We start from the raw sequence: 16,914 nt of genomic DNA, 5'->3' as shown, positions 1-16,914 counted from the left end.
AGTTATTTTAGTTTGTGTTGTGACTGTAGTGTGGTAAACAATACAAAAATGATGTTCATGTGACAAAGTAATCTACTAAGAGGGTCCGTGTACTTTGCAGCCAACGGATTTTCGTTTTGAAAAACAAATGACAAAGTTCCAGGCATTTAACCTCCGTAGGGGTCGTCGTCGGGGTTACGTGGGTCTACTTGGCTGTCTTTTTGGTCTGTGTGTGGTTTTTTTGTTTTTCATCCACCATCTTGCATGCTTGTACAACTGTTGTTTCTATTTCCAGGCGTTATGAAGAAGACATGTACTGGCGACGTATGGAGGAGGAGCAGCACCATCACTGGGATGAGAGACGTCGTTTACCAGACGGAGGATATCCACAGGGGCCTCCTGGTCTACTTGGCGTCCGGCCTGGCATGCCTGGCCTGCAGCCTCAGGGTCCTTTGGTAGGGCATGACTATTGTGCCTATGCACAAGAGCTATGTTGAACCCATTTATATACACAAAAGCGCACGAAGGTATGCATGTTGGGGTTTTTTGCTAAAAGGAGGGACTGTACTCCTGTCTGCCTCTCCAAACTAGGGGCCTGCAGACTGCCATCTACTGTAGGTAATACTGTGACTAGGGATGCCATAAATTCAGTAGTTGATTCAGATACCTGTAAAATTCCACCATTCTCAATACCAATTTGATACCCCAGTAAAGAGAAAAAACAATAAATGCCATGTACTTCAACATAAAATCTAGGGTTGGGCCTATAAACGATGCCTGACAGAAATCACATTGTTAAGCCGGCATCTTGATTGTTTGCCCCCCTGCAAAAAAGAGAATTCTCAATTTTTCACATTATACCGTCCTGTGAATACATGTTTTAATCCACACGGACATTTTTATTAAAATTAATTGTAAATCTACCTGCTTTGCACCTGCCTCGGACTTCTCTTGTCCCCACACTCGGACACTGACACACACCTACACCTCTGGGGGCCTGTATCACGAAGCGAGTTCAACATACCTCGGATATTTGGTTACCAACTCACTTTTTACTCACCTCTAGCTCTCTCTGTAGCTCAGACAATCCCTGCTACCTGTACCTACGTGTGCTAATCCATTATTTCACCCAGATTCTTTGTCTTTATAATTGCTCTCTTTATAATAACAAACAGCTGTTTCGTGTGTAGGTCCGTGTCATTTTCCGTTTCACATTTCATGTGTGTTTTCTTGACAAAACGTGGTTTGGCGACCAGCGTCGGGTGACACAGCTGCAATCAGCTCGTGTAGTGTGTGACCCCCTGTCACCGATCAGTCACATAATGTGAACACCACAGCGACTTCAAGACTCCCGTCACAAGACGGCAAGTTGTGTAGTGTGAACAGCACGGCAATCGGCCGACGCTGAAAGTTGTGTAGTCTGCACAAGCCTTAAATGAACAGACATAGTCTATAATAATGCCTTGATTTGATGTGTTCATATGGCATATATGAAAATACACTGAACAAAATTATAAACACAACACTTGCCCCATTCATCATGCGCTGAACTCGAGATCAAAGACTTCCTCTATGTACACAAAAGGCCTATTTCTCTCAAATTATTCACAAATCTGTGTTAGTGAGCACTTCTCCTTTGCCGAGATAATCCTTCCACCCCACAGGTGTGCCATATCAAGATGCTAATCAGACAGCATGGGTATTGCACAGGTGTGGCCACAAAAGGCCACTCAAATGTGCAGTTCCATCACACAGCCATGCCACAGATGCAATTGCAATTGGCATGCTGACTCCAGGAATGTCCACCAGAGGTTTGCCTGTGAATTGAATGTTCATTTCTCTACCAAGTCTCCAAAGGTGTTTCACAGAATTTGGCTTTACATCAAACGATTGCAGACCACGTGTAACCACACCAGCACAGGACCTCCACATCCAGCATCTTCTGAGACCAGTCACCCGGACAGCTGCTGCAACGAATCTTTGGTTATGCAGTCGGTTTGCATAATGGCAATGTGTTGCACTGCATAAGGCAAATGGTGGTCACACCAGATATTGACAGGTTTCCCCCAATACAATGAAACTGCACATTTTCAACTGGCCTTTCATAGTGGCCAGCCTAAGGCACACCTGTGCAATACTTATGCTGTCTGATCAGCATCTTGATATGCCACACCTGTGGATGGATTATCTCGGCCAAGGAGAAGTGCTCACAAGATTTTCTTGATTTTGACAAATTTATGAACAATATTTGAGAGAAATGGGCCACTTTGAGATTTTGTTGAAATGTAAAGTTATAAATTTTATTATTTTGTGTCCATAGAGAAAGTCTTAGTTCAGCTCATGATGAATGGGGGCAAAAACAAAAGTGTTGTGTTTTTATAATTTTGTTCAGTGTATTAGCCTTATTCTTTCAGCTCTTTGAAGACGTTGTTCCACCTCCATTTTTAGGAACTTCTTCTCGTCACTTCAAAAATGCGATTAATTCATTTAACACACTCAAAAGTGTTCCAAACATTGTTCTTAATTAACTTCAAGCACTAAAATAAAGCAATAAAATGTGCTGAAATAGTTGTTGAAAGATTGAATCTCAACATTTAGGCTACTGAAAGCTCACGTCATTACCTGCGCCCACATCGCAAAAGGTGGGGCAGAAGATGACCAGTCTCTGTGATGGACTAGAAGAAAGCTACTAAATTAAAATAAATGGCCTACGTTCATATTAAAATTAATTTCAATATCCCAACTAAACTGCTCATAATATTCAACCTCACATAAGAAAAAGAAAACCCATTTATTTTAACAGCTGCAAAAGGCTGTGTGAAAAGGACTGGGGAGGAAATAAAAAAATAAACACATTTCAAAGCAGTAAGGCGGCTTACTGCAGACACCTGTACAATAGTCGCTTACAAGGCTTTCAGTCTCTGTAGGATGAAATCGCTATACAAACGTTTCTGTATAATCACAGCAAACAAAGGCAGCCTATTTTAAAAAATAAAAGTCTGTGGGATTTCCTACAGATGGTAATGTCATTTTTCCAAGAGAGCTGATTGGTCAGTAGGCGGTGCTTTCATAGAGTTGATCTCTTATCTGGAACATAACCGGAGCAGGTCAGCCGTTCAGTATACGTTACCTTGCCGATCTACCCCGGTAAGAAGTGAACCACCTTTTTGTGGTACTGAAAACCCAGGGTTAACCCCGAAGTTATCTGAATAAGCTCAAATCCTGCTTCATGGTGCTGGCCCCTGGTCTCTCACTGTAAACACACCGGTCAGAGTCTCTCGCTCTCTCTCGCTCTCCCCCCCCCCATGCCTTTTATAAGAAGACCGCTACCACCCCTGTCCCACCCGATGTGTGGTTTTTTTTGGGGGGGGGGGGGGTTTGTAGATATTTTATAGACATCGTTCAACCCTAATACAATCCTTTTTTAATAAAAACAATTGAACATCTTTACAATCTCTGTTGTCTGAGATTTTCTATTTAAAAACGAAACGTTATTGATGATTTGAAATTATTGTATTGCACTTTTAAGACGGTCCCTAACTCTACCTACAGTAAGAGGCCCGTTGGACAGACATTCAGTTCTTAGTGCTGCAAACTGCATCGTCATCTTTGGTGATTTTCAGGTGACCTAAACTGTAAAACATCTGCAGCCGCAAAACTAATTTCACCCCAGTCTTTTAAGTCTGGTAAGATGTAGTTTTAGGGGGGTGTTTGGCATGAAGGAACTACAAATTTTTTTTGCTATGCAGCCTTATATAATGACTTATAAACTACCTTGTGCCGCGTAATAATGCAATGTGCCCTTATGATTAAAAATATAAATGCTCCGTACTTGTATAGCGCCTTTCTAGTCTTTTCGACCACTCAAAGCGCTTTTACACTACATCTGCATTCACCAGTCATACACATTCATACACTGAGCCTAAGTGCTCAAACAGAAACTAACATATACATACACTGGCGGAACAGCCGCCAGGGGCAAATCGGGGTTCAGTATCTTACCCGCTCTACCTCCTGAGCCACAGCCGCCCTGGATTACAGCGGTTTGTTTTAAGCTTTAGTTTTGATGCGCTTGATTCTTTGTCTTTCAGCCCCCACGTCGGCCTGATTCTTCAGATGACCGCTATGTCATGACTAAGCATGCAGCCATTTACCCCTCAGAAGATGAGCTCCAGTCTATCCAGAAGATTGTGTCGATCACAGAACGTGCCCTCAAACTGGTCTCGGACATAATTACAGACCAGGACAAAGCCAAGGAAGAGGACAAAGAAAAGAAGGAACCCTCTAAAGACAGGTGTGATATCCGGGCTACATATATTTCAGACGGTCTACTGAATGCAAGAACATTAGAATGGTTAGCATCCCATTGCATAGAAATACATTTTCATATCCTCAAGTAAATGCTGTACTTTGAAACATAGTCGTGCACAGGTCCAGATTTTGCAGACCCTCGGTACCAGAACCGGCCCTTTATCCCCAAACCATAAAAATATGTTCAGTTATGTGGAGTTTGCTGCATTTATATCCAGCGTTCATTTAAATGCAAATTAAAATGCAACTTTCTGTGCCTTTTTAATCCGGGCAGGACTCCCTGCAGAGTCTGAGAGTTAGATTAATGTGTCACTTATATACCTGTAGCAGTAGGCTTCTGTGTTGCATCTGCATGTTTACATTTGCAGATGCACTGCATGGTTTATGTGACACTGCTCTTTTGTTAGTGTTTTTCATCTTCCAACATGGCAGTGGGATGTAATGATTGTTGCTTGTTTTGCTTTTGCACATTTTCCCTTCCATCTTCCTTGTATGACTGTCCAGAGCCCTGAAGGGAGTGATGCGGGTTGGAGTCCTGGCCAAAGGCTTGCTGCTTCGTGGGGACAAGAACGTCAACCTGGTCCTGCTCTGCTCTGAGAAGCCAACCAAGGGCCTCCTCAACAGCATTGTGGAGCACCTTCCTAAACAACTAACAGTACTATCTTTACAAATATCACACCACAATAATTTCTTCCGTTGCCACTTTATAGGTACCTACCTCTTGGTTTGGTTGTAAAATTGGTCAGAGTAATTTACTGGGATAAATATTAAACAATAGTTTTTCTTAATGTGTGTGTGTGTGTGTTTCAATATAGTGTTATGATAGAGCCAGTCCCAGCTGACACTGGGGTACACACTGGACAGGTTGCCTGAAAAAACAAAGGGTTTATGATTTATAACAGAATGTCATCTGTGTAGATGCTTATTTTCAGCAGTGGGATATATGTAACGTTATCCCTTTGCCTAACTGAAAGTAAATGGGGATGATGTCTGTAGCTAGTGGTAATGGCAGCTGCAATGTTTTTATCTGACTTGTAAAATACGGCCCATATTTAAAGTGGCAGAGGGAGGGAAAAAGACTCTGCTCCATTGTGCATTGTTGGAGATCTAGGTATTTTTAACAGACTGAATCAAGCTGATGTTATGTAATCTACCAAATTGCTTCAGTTGAACAATGTGTACCTGTCAAAGTGGCCACTGAGTGTAGATGATCAACTAGATATGTTCCCTAGCTGTCAACTAGTTGTTTGTACAATGGACTTGGAAATAATGTTAGCACATTTGCATCTACACCATTTCTTCCAGATGGTAACACCAGAGAAATATGAAGTCACTGGATCTATCCAGGAGGCAGCCATCATTCTGACGTCCTGTACCGAGCCAAAGATGCAAGTGACAATCACACTGACTTCACCTGTCATCAGAGAAGAAACTGGCCGGGATGGAGGTTGGGAAACCATCACAGCCTGTCCATTGCACCTCCTTTTATTGTCTTTCTGCTATCATTCTATGAAATCAGTTTAAATATGTTTGTTGGCACCCTGAAGAGCACGGTCCTGCTGGCACTCTATAAAGATTGTTTTGTTGGGCCTAAATCAGATTGTCCTTGCAACTTGCTCTTTTATTTATGATTCATTTGGATTTCAAAATATGGAATGACAGGGTTACCAAGGAAGTGCAAGCTCACCATAGTTAATGCTGGGGTAGGTAATGTTTGAGAACTAGCAAGACTGCCTCTTTTCCCCTTGGGGATAAATAAAGTATTTCTGATTCTGAGGAAAAAGGCCCCTGCTCATCAGACTTCCCTCCAAAGCCACTCCCCCCAACACATGTTCATGCACAGTGAGTGCACGGGCAGAGTGTGCACAGACAGGTGGTAGGGCAGCCAATCATTTCATTTGGACTGAATGAAATGATTGGTCGTGCTTGTTACAGGCCTGCGACAGCCACAGATTTTTTTTCCTTTTTGTTTCATTCGACTTATTGATTGCTGAAAGAACTTTAACCGATATAACCAAAAAATGCTTCTGAAATACATTACCTACCCTAGCTTTAATAACTTTATGTTGACGTCTCGTTCTTTCAGGGTTTTTTGTGCACAGCTGATGACCTGCAAATATTACATTTTTAATAAAACCTTTGTTTAAATCTTTTCAATGAAACAGCAGATTTAGATTATCTGCTTTTACTGGTCTAAGGTTTAAGCCTGAGAGATTTTTTTTTCTCAGTGAATGCTCTTTTTAATTATGTGGGGCAGATCACTTCTAGTGTAAAATAAAACAAAATGCAAGAAGAGGCAAGTGCCAGCAGTATTGCTCTTAGGCTTTTAGCTCTGTAACTCCTACCTCTCAAATGCTGTCTTTATCCTTTGAACAAAGCATGATCATGGTTTGCATTGTGTTAAGTCCTATTATTCTCAGGTGAGATTCTATTTTGTTTCCTGTGTTACTGGGGATTCTGTTTCCATTTTGTTAGCGATAATCAGTGTCTGACATGCATTACAGTATTTCTCCAAACTTTCTTTTAGATGAGACAAAAAGTTTAATTTGGAATTTATTGCACAAAGAGGTTTTTGTAGTCCTTTCTCAAATCAAGATTTGGCCAAGGAAATTGGATATTTTCCCACAGGAAACAAATTTTCAAACAGTTCACCATGCTGAGGTCCCCTGTTCTGAAGTGCTCCCCTGAGTAGATTGACATGTTCCTTTTACACACAAGACTCAAAATTGGTCAAAATAGAGATAATTAGTTTGGTTCAGCAAAAATGAAAACCTTTGACACTCATTTTGATTTCACTGACTATGGAAAGATGGGACAAATCCTTTAAAGATGGATATTTTTTTCTTTTGAATTAATTGACAGTGGAAAGATGAAGAGTAATCATGACTATATTGCTTTGAAATCTGATTATTTCAAATTATTCTAAGGGGAGGATTGTTACATGTTCAGGTAAAAAGCCTATGAGGAATCTTTGGTTGGACCTGAGTACAGCCTTTGGTATACAATGATTGTTGGGGTCTTATTCCAACCTACTGATGTTAGATATGCATGCAGTGATATCCTAACCCCTTTTGTTTGCTGGTAGTTCTCATGTTTTATTTCTCTTCTTCAGCACCCATTGCTTTCCTCCTTTTTATATTTGTAGTAATATAAGTCCAGCACAAATATCCCTTTTATTTCTTGAAGAAGGAAAAAAAAAAAAACAGATTCCCAGTACATTGTCTCCCATCAGAGGTTTAGTAGGGCCCAACAGCTTCGGAAGGATTTTTGACCAAGGTTTTCTCACATCCCAAAAACTTTGCCACACCTACTATTGCCATGCCACTTTTTTTTTATCAGGTCGCTTCCTATTAGCCATTGTTCATAGTAATTATTAATAGTCATGGAATCCCTCCTCTGTCCCAGTGTTTGAACTAAGTAAATCTGATAAAATTCAAAATTCCCATGGTACTTACCAAGGTAATGGAAAATTTCTAACACAATTACCTGATAAAATGGTATTGGCTTCAAAACATTTTGACCTAAACCCATGTAATTTAACTAGACTGTTGCTTTTCAAACATAGCAATTTGTCTTCAATATAATGACTTAACAGATAGTCAATGTAAACGCAATTTGTATCTATCCACTCACTTTGACAATGTGTTGGTTTGTGTAGTCAGTCTTATAATATTAGTAACCTACAAAATAAGCAACCAACTCTAGGTTGTCATGGGAATAAACGCTGGTATGTGTGGCAATGTGTTTGTTCTTTGCCAGCCTCGCTGACCTGGTCAAACACCCATTCCTCATCACCATTTTGACAATTCAAATCCATTTTTAGATGTAACCTCGGGTATGGTGAAAGACCCAGCGGACGTCTTGGACAGGCAAAAATGCCTTGACGCTCTGGCTGCTCTGCGCCACGCTAAGTGGTTCCAGGTTCGGAACATCATTTTACTTTCTTCTTGTAGCCTTATGAGATGCTTATGTTTATTTATTTGTGTTTTACACATTTGGTTTTCATTTTATTATAATGATGAAAATTATTACTATTTGAAGCAAAAAAAATATTCAAGGATGCCACCTATTACAACAAGGATCTGGTTAATGTCCATATGTATTGATTATAAATCTAAGTTAATTTGAAGCTCTTACATGAAAAATATACTCTAGCAATGAACTGGCATCCTTGTATTCCCTTAAAATTTCTCCAAGTACTGCATTATAGTTACATGTGATTCCATAAGGCTGCACAATAACTTGCACAAAGTTGTGCCACAAGAAGTGCTTTCATGTTCAACGTTTGTATTGTTTTTATTCTGTATATTTTGTAGAATGGGGATTGAGAGAAAAAGGAATATCTGAGTAGTTTCCTGTGATTCTGCTACCTGAGCAAAAGCATAGGCAAAGTAAAGCAGATTTCCTTTGCTCTTTCAGTCCTTATACTCTCCCCTCAGGTGGACTCTTGTACTTTAAGTACCTGTTTGTGAGATACCTGGTTAAACCTGGGGTCAGGGTTTAGAAGATGGCAAGAAAAGTCGTAATTTCTTGTGCATCTTGCAAACTTTGAACTCCCTTACTAACTGTGAGGTACAAGACTACTGGGAATGGCAGCTGATTGCAAACCTTTATGGCTCATACGCACCTCCAACCATACTCCAGCTTCCATTATGCACAGTAGTGTTTGGACCTCAATGATAGAACTGATTCACTTGTTTGGTCCATCTCTTGTCACTCTTGAACACTCCGTAAACCTAACTTTATTACATCAAAAGGCTAGAGCCAATGGACTTCAGTCCTGTGTGATCATCATCCGAATCCTGCGAGACCTCTGTCAGCGAGTTCCTACATGGTCGCCCTTCCCAGGATGGGTAAGTAATGTTATTTAAACATGCTTATGAACACACAGGCACACAGTGGGGAGGCGGGCCACACTGGTGGCAACAGGCAGGTGACACAGGCGGACAATAGGGAGGAAAGCAGCACAGCAGGGGAAGACAGTCAGTATCCTGACTGAAAACTTCAGAAATTGGCATGGAATGTGTTTTGTGTGTTTGTTTTTTTTTTTGTTTTGTTTTTAAATGGCTCAGGACACAAGGGCTCTGCGGCTGGTGATTAAAACCACTCAGAAAATCATTGTTCCCCATCTACTGAGCATCAGTGATATCTGTGAGGCGAGGGGCCTGCAGAGACCAAAGGATACTAAAGGACAGTACCCAACCACACATACACTGTTCACCCTACTGCCGTCTGTGCCAAGAATTACATCATTACACCACCACCAGCCTGAACAGTTGATACAAACAGGATGGATCCATGCTTTCATCTTGTTTATGCCAAACTCTGACCCTACCATCTGAATGTCGCAGCTGAAATTGAGAATCATCAGACCAGGCAACGTTTTTCCAATCTTCTATTGTCCAACTTGACCCTGTGTGAATTGTAAATCAGTTTCCTGTTCTTAGCTGAAAGAAGTGGCACCCGGTGTGGTCGCCTTCTGCTGTATCCCATCTGCTTCAACGTTCGGCATGTGCGTTCAGAGATGGTGTTCTGCATACCTTGGTTATAACGAGTTATTTGAGTTGCTGTTGCCTTTCTGTCATCTCTAACCAGTCTGTCCATTCTCCTCTGACACCAAGGCATTTTCGTCCACACAACTGCTACTAACTCGATATTTTCTCTTTTTCGGACCATTCTCAGGCGTAAACCCTAGAGATGGTTGTGGGTGAAAATCCCAGTAGATCACCAGTTTCTGAAATACTCAGAGCAGTCTGACACCAACAACCATGCCACGTTTTAAAGTCACTTTAAATCCCCTTTCTTCCTCTTTCTGACACTCAGTTTGAACTTCAGCAAGTTGCCTTGACCACGTCTACATAGTTGCTGCCATGTGATTCGCTGATTAGCTATTTGCTAACAAGCAATTGAACATATACCCGTTTAATTGTCTGGCTTAATAAACTGGCTGATTTCGGTTTACCATTTTAGAATTTTTCAGCTACAGTATGTAATTTAACTCATGACTGTGATGTTACAACCCAAACTCACAGCCCAACCAATCAACAAACGCACACGTATACATTTACAGCTGAGGATTGCGGCTTACGTTTGCTAGCCTTCAACTCAACAATCAATCATGCTTTCAGTCAAATGGCATGTTGGTAATAGTAATATTTGCCTTGTAAACAATTACTGTAAGTAACATGTCTATCATAATACAAGTGGAGATTGTATTTGCCAGACATTTAAGCCATCTTTACTGTTCACTCTGTTCAGGCTATGGAGTTGCTAGTTGAGAAGGCCATCAGTAGCAGCTCTGCCCCCCTCAGCCCAGGTGATGCCCTGAGACGTGTCTTTGAATGTATTTCATCTGGGATTTTACTGCCTGGTAAGATCTTGTTTCTTCTTTTTTTTTCTTTTTTTTTTTTTCTGTACAATTATATGCATTCACGTTGCTGTATCTACATGCACTAATGTTATCTGACTGTTCCTGTAAACAAAACTCAATACTTCTATAAAGTTTCTGGAAGATGCGTTGAGTTTCACTCATGGTAACTTAACGCCTTCTGTGTGGGGGGGGAAACTCAAAGTGAATAGCTGATGTGACCTTTGCTGTACTGATGAACTGCAGTGGAAATGGACATTACACAGAACTTATCAAGACAACAAGTAAACATAGAGGAAGTGTAGAGTTTACATTAACTGGGAAATGGGGGGAATTAAAAATATGGGCTGCCTCTTATACTAGCCTGTCCAAAATAAAGGTGTGGTTCTCTCTGCCACTGAGGTAAGTAAAGACCACTTAGGGTACACTTTTTATGCATATTTAACTTTAATACATGTGGCCCTAAAACAGAGTGCATTGTTAAATCTCAGATTCAAGAGGAGCAATCGACTAAAGTCTCCTTTCCATCACCCTGACAAAAACCTTCCCAGGGAGGGGGGGGGGAGGGGTGCTTTTTAAAAAAAAAAAAAAGAGGAAACAAAATTTCTGTTAGGGCCGCCTGCCACACAGATGTGAAACACTAGAAGCAACATTATATCATAACTCATGTGCTAACTGTCTGTTATCTTACCTGGGTATTATTTACACTTGCCACCTGGGGCAACAAATAGTAAGGTGCTACACAGCTGATAATTGCTTTACTAAATGGACCAAAGAGACCAATGAGGTCGATTTCATTTTTCAAATCAATTAATCTTAACGACTATTGTTTAGTCAATTCATCTTAACTAATTTATTTATTATTATTTTAAAGATATTTTTCTTATGACTTAATAAATACTGATAACAATTTAACCAAAATAAATGTCAAAAACTTGAAAAAGTGACACAGAAAGCACGTTAGAATAATGGTAGCATATGTTAAAATTAGTCTAATTTCTACATCACTGCTGTGTTGTGATATCAATAATTAGTCAGATGCAGGATCAGAAAAATACTGAACCTCAAATTCAAAAGGATTGCTGTGACACAGATAAATTTAAACACTATGTAAACCTTATCCTGAACTGGAGAATCAGTATTTTTCACTTTGTATGATCTAGGATCCAAGGAACCTGAAATTTGGTTATGATAAAGTAGGTAAGTTATAATAATATGCAAGATTTTTGCAACATTGCACTCCAGACTTCAAAAATCACAAGAACGTTCAAGAGTTGAAGCTTTTTGCATCGTGTCTTGCAAAATGTGAAGGACCTTGTGGAACTATGCGGTGCCCAGTTATTTACAAATGGGCCTGAACGATTTTGAAAAATCTTAATTGTGTGGTTTTTTTTTACCAATATTGCGATTAAATATGCGATTAAATTTTTTTGCTCTTTACCTTTTTTTTTATTATTCAAGACCAGCAGTAAATCGGTGTATAGTTTGACCAACACAGAATTAAATAGATTAAACATACACTGTTCTATCCTGTAGGTCAGGCCTGTGTTATGATGAAAAGTGATGCATGAATTATTATGAGCAATGGTGGAGAAGAAGTATAAAATTTTGATAATGTGAGAAAGATAACTTGAGTATAATATGATGCAATATCATCAGGTCTGCTTACCCACAGATGACAAGAAAAACTAAGTTCACCACAGTGTATTATACAGTAAGTGCTCAATACAAAACCCACAGTTCAACTGCCAACGGAGTCCTTATCTCAGTTCAAATCTGAGTCCTTCATTCTATATCCCTGTAAGCAAAGAAAAAACACTCAACAAAAACCAGCCAACAAAATAAAACCAAGTGACACCCCTCCTGTTTAATAGACAAGCTTAGTAATTCTCCGACAACAGCGGTTTTGTCTATATGAAAAGTTTGCGATGATCGGTATTAATACAGAGGACAATGAAGATGTGATGAAATGAGTTAATGCCATTTTATTTCTTTGAACAGGTGGGCCAGGATTGGTAGACCCTTGTGAAAAGAAGCCTGTGGATACCCTAACAGCTATGGGAGAGCAACAGAGAGAAGACATCACCTCAAGTGCCCAGGTACATGCTGTTTAAATTATACATGAATCAGGTTGATTGAGACCAAGCAATTGTAATTGAGTGCTTTGAACAATTACTTTGTCAGTAATAGTTTGTCAGTTCCTGTTGATGTCAATATCTTTTGTACTTTTAGAGTGGTATAATTGGGTATTAAATTGTCCTTATGTCATTATCTGTCCTTAGGTGTACCACCTTTTTGCCAGCTCTTTCTGGCAGTAAAATCCAAATATAGTATATAGTTGGATTACTCTAATGAAGATGAAAGGTGTCTTGTATTTGCCTTGGCTTACACTAAAAGTCCTTGGTTTAAAATGTTCTTTCTGTGTTTCCATACAGTTTGCTCTGAGGCTGCTGGCATTCCGTCAGATCCATAAGGTTTTGGGTATGGACCCTCTGCCGCAGATAAACCCTCGCTTCAACATCCGCAACAGCCGCAAGCGTCGCCGTGACAACAGCGATGGGACAGACAGCTTCGAGGGTGAAGGCAAAAAGGACAAAAAAGATTATGATAGTTTCTAAGTTTCTCTGTTACTAATTTAAAGTAATCTACATACAGAAATCCACGAACATGTTGTATGCGCTGTCTTCTGTGTATTGGCTAAGGTCCAGAGTTGTTAGTTTTCCTTTTTTAAGCTTCAGATGTACCAGTTTAATTGCAGCCTCACTCGGTATTACACAAACAAAACTGTCACATTTGTGTACTGTATTAGTTGTAGATTTCTTAAAGATGGGGTTCAGAACTCTCTGTACTAGATACAGCAGTTTTTAAACTATCTTCTGACAGTGGCTCTGATGCTAACAGCGGCTTCTTAAGCTGCCGCTGGTCCCCCCTGAACTGTTTTCTGTTCTTCATTTAAGTTGTGGGGGACGATAGAGATTGTAGGATCAAAAATGTTGATGCCTTTATTCATCTGTATAGTTGCATTCGGAGGTGGACTATGTTACTATTGTGAAGCACTAATTTGGCAAACTTCATTTTCTTCTGAATATTAATTACTGTGCTTAATACAAGTGGTGATTGATGCTGTGGTCTTGTTATGTCTCAATGCTAGGCTACACTTAAGCTAAAAGACCTATGAGTCATTGCACAAAGATTCAGAAGAACTGTTGATAGATATTTGTTAGTATTGAAGTTGTCAGCCCTAAATGTAGTTTTGTCTTTTCATTTTCATATATATGAAAGTATTTGTATAATCTTTAAATATCTAAAAATGCTTTGGTTTGTGGAAAACATAGCCATGTTCATATTGCTTACTCTACTGGCTTTTAAAATGTGTTTTCCTGGTTAATAAGGAACTTTATTGGCTTGCTTGCCTTTTAACTTGGTTAGGTGCTAAATGAAGTTCAATACTGGAAATAAAATTAAAAAATCATTACTGGGGATGGTAATGTACTTGCCCTTCAGTGTAGGTCCCATTGTGAATGCTTGCCGTACTCTGCATTCTGCTTTACATTTCCAGTAGCAGAATAAATATATTTCCAGACTGAACACATGTGTATATTCTGTTTATGTACAGTGGTTTATCACATGGTATACAGTGTAAACACAATATTTCAGGCAAGGTTAGCATCAAGCCTATTTGCTGTTTCTTACCTACAGTAAGTATTGTATGTATTTTTTTTAAATCTCTCTGAAAAGGATTCTTCTTTCCGTTTTTAAACTAAGTTTGGAGTGTTCTGTTGTGTTTGTTACGAGCCTGTAAAAACACAAAATGGGAGATTTGAACAGAGTAATTAAATTATGAAATGTACTAGCAGCCAGCCTATTCCGTGAATTCAAATGAGGAGCATATGGGCTAGTGCTATTCGAATGTGAATCTCTACCACCTATTCAGGGACAAGGGCAGTATGCACCACATTAGGGTTTCAATCCATGTTAATCTTGAGTTGATAGAAAACCACCATTTTCCGTTCCAGAAACCCATGATAACTTAAACTTAAGGTGCTCAATGGCTGATTTTCAGTCAAGGGCAGACTGACCATCGGGGAAACCGGGACTTTTCAGGGTGGGTTGCTGGACAGTTGAGCCAATAAACTGGAGACAAAAACCTGCAGTTGAAAATTGATTGGTCTGTGTTAATCAACGTCCATGGCACAGATTCTAATGTTTTATGCACATTGGACTCATCGCCTAGAGTTTCAAAAAGTAAGTTTTGCACATTTCAAAGACCATATTCTGGGTTATTCAATCATAAATTCACAATCAGAAAAGCATCAATAGCCTACAGATGCAAACAATGAATAAATAATATACAGGTGCTGGTCATAATTTAGAATATCATCAAAAAGTTGATTTATTTCAGTAATTCCATTCAAAAAGTAAAACTTGTATAATGTATACATTCATTCCACACAGACTGATATATTTCAAGTGTTCATTCCTTTTAATATTGATGATTATAACTGACAACTAATGAAAACCCCAAAATCAGTATCTCAGAAAATTAGAATATTGTGAAAAGGTTCAATATTGAAGACACCTGGTGCCACACTCTAATCAGCTAATTAACTCAAAACACCTGCAAAGGCCTTTAAATGGTAAATGCTAAAGACAAAAAGGACTGGACTGCTGCTGAGTGGTCCAAAGTTATGTTCTCTGATGAAAGCAAATTTTGCATTTCCTTTGGAAATCAAGGTCCCAGAGTCTGGAGGAAGAGAGGAGAGGCACAGAATCCACGTTGCTTGAAGTCCGGGTGTAAAGTTTCCACAGTCAGTGATGGTTTGGGGTGCCATGTCATCTGCTGGTGTTGGTCCACTGTGTTTTTTGAGGTCCAAGGTCAACGCAGCCGTCTACCAGGAAGTTTTAGAGCACTTAATAATTCCTGCTGCTGACCAACTTTATGGAGATGCAGATTTCATTTTCCAACAGGACTTGGCACCTCATACCATCTCACTCAGGACAGTGCTCCAGATTTATAATTTAGCAGTACTCCCCATCCTGCTCTATGGCTCCGAGACCTGGACTTTAAATAAGACACTGGCTGCAAGACTAGATGGCTTTGACAGCAGGGCCATGAGGACCATAGAGAACATCAGGTGGCCCCAGCGGGTTTCCAATCAAGTGCTTAGAACCCAGCCCAGAGCATCTGGTCTGGCTGTGCAACGCCGCACCCGCTGGTTTGGCCATGTCCTCCGCCTCCCTCTTGACCATCCAACGAGAGCCATTCTCCAGTTTGATCCGAGAGCTGCAGGTTGGAGACGACCACGAGGTAAACCCCGTACCCAAGGGCTCAACGTTCTCGCGGGTGACCTCCAACAACACGGAGTTGCTGTGGAGGATGCAGAGCAGCTGGCTCAAGATCGTCAGCACTGGAAACATCTGGTTCATCTGGTCGGCTCAACACACAGGGATGGGACCCCATACCCATTGCAGGAGCCAAAATAAAAAATAATATACTTGGCACTTGCACACAGTGCCAAAGCTACTAGTACCTGGTTTAAGGACCATGGTATCCCTGTTCTTAATTGGCCAGCAAACTTTGCCTGACCTTAACCCTATAGAAAATCTATGGGGTATTGTGAAGAGGAAGATGCGATACGCCAGACCCAACAATGCAGAAGAGCTGAAGGCCACTATCAGAGCAACCTGGGCTCTCATAACACCTGAGCAGTGCCACAGACTGATGGACTCCATGCCACGCCGCATTGCTGCAGTAATTCAGGCAAAAGGAGCCCCAACTAAGTATTGAGTGCTTTACATGCTCATACTTTTCAGTTGGCCAACATTTCTAAAAATACTTTTTTTGTATTGGTCTTAAGTAATATTCTAATTTTCAGAGAGATACTGAATTTGGGATTTTCATTAGTTGTCAGTTTTAATCATCACAATTAAATGAAATAAACATTTGAAATATATCAGTCTGTGTGTAATGAATGAATATAATACCCAAGTTTCACTTTTTGAATGGAATTTACTGAAATAAATCAACTTTTTGGTGATATTCTAATTATATAACCAGCACCTATAAAGGCATTCTGACTGAGGCACTAGACTGTGTAGGTCTACCCCGACTTCACGAGTAGCAGCTGAATTACATCACAAAACAATATCAGCGCCCATGGAAGCACACATTGTAAATAGTAAACTGTTGTGTTTTCAGATTTTGAGACAGGAGAGGCTGAGTCCAATCAAAATCAACAAAAAGATTTAATTACAAA

General features: G+C 40.0%; 1 protein-coding gene across 3 annotated transcripts in view; it reads left to right on the top strand.

The window, feature by feature from the left end:
* Window positions 1-14,245, top strand: part of zfr (zinc finger RNA binding protein) — a 33,646-nt gene extending 19,401 nt beyond the window's left edge. For 2 of the 3 annotated variants that reach the window (XM_038702848.1, XM_038702847.1), the window contains 9 exons: window positions 275-434; window positions 4,071-4,273; window positions 4,795-4,945; window positions 5,596-5,737; window positions 8,114-8,211; window positions 9,048-9,143; window positions 10,549-10,660; window positions 12,659-12,756; window positions 13,093-14,245. In XM_038702848.1, the coding sequence (XP_038558776.1) occupies window positions 275-434; window positions 4,071-4,273; window positions 4,795-4,945; window positions 5,596-5,737; window positions 8,114-8,211; window positions 9,048-9,143; window positions 10,549-10,660; window positions 12,659-12,756; window positions 13,093-13,275 (1,243 nt within the window). In that variant the 3' untranslated portion in view covers window positions 13,276-14,245. Of the gene's footprint in view, window positions 1-274; window positions 435-4,070; window positions 4,274-4,794; window positions 4,946-5,595; window positions 5,738-8,113; window positions 8,212-9,047; window positions 9,144-10,548; window positions 10,661-12,658; window positions 12,757-13,092 lie in introns of those variants that run through there. The other variant, XR_005442421.1, reaches the window with a different exon arrangement.
* Window positions 14,246-16,914: the final 2,669 nt, after the last annotated feature.

Source organism: Micropterus salmoides, unplaced genomic scaffold (genome assembly GCF_014851395.1).
Source record: "Micropterus salmoides isolate LMB-PRFRI ecotype aquatic unplaced genomic scaffold, ASM1485139v1 Ms_hic_scaffold_7, whole genome shotgun sequence".
NCBI classification, from domain to species: domain Eukaryota; kingdom Metazoa; phylum Chordata; class Actinopteri; order Centrarchiformes; family Centrarchidae; genus Micropterus; species Micropterus salmoides.
The sequence above is the reverse complement of the archived record's forward strand: the minus strand, read 5'-3'. Positions and strand labels throughout refer to the sequence as shown.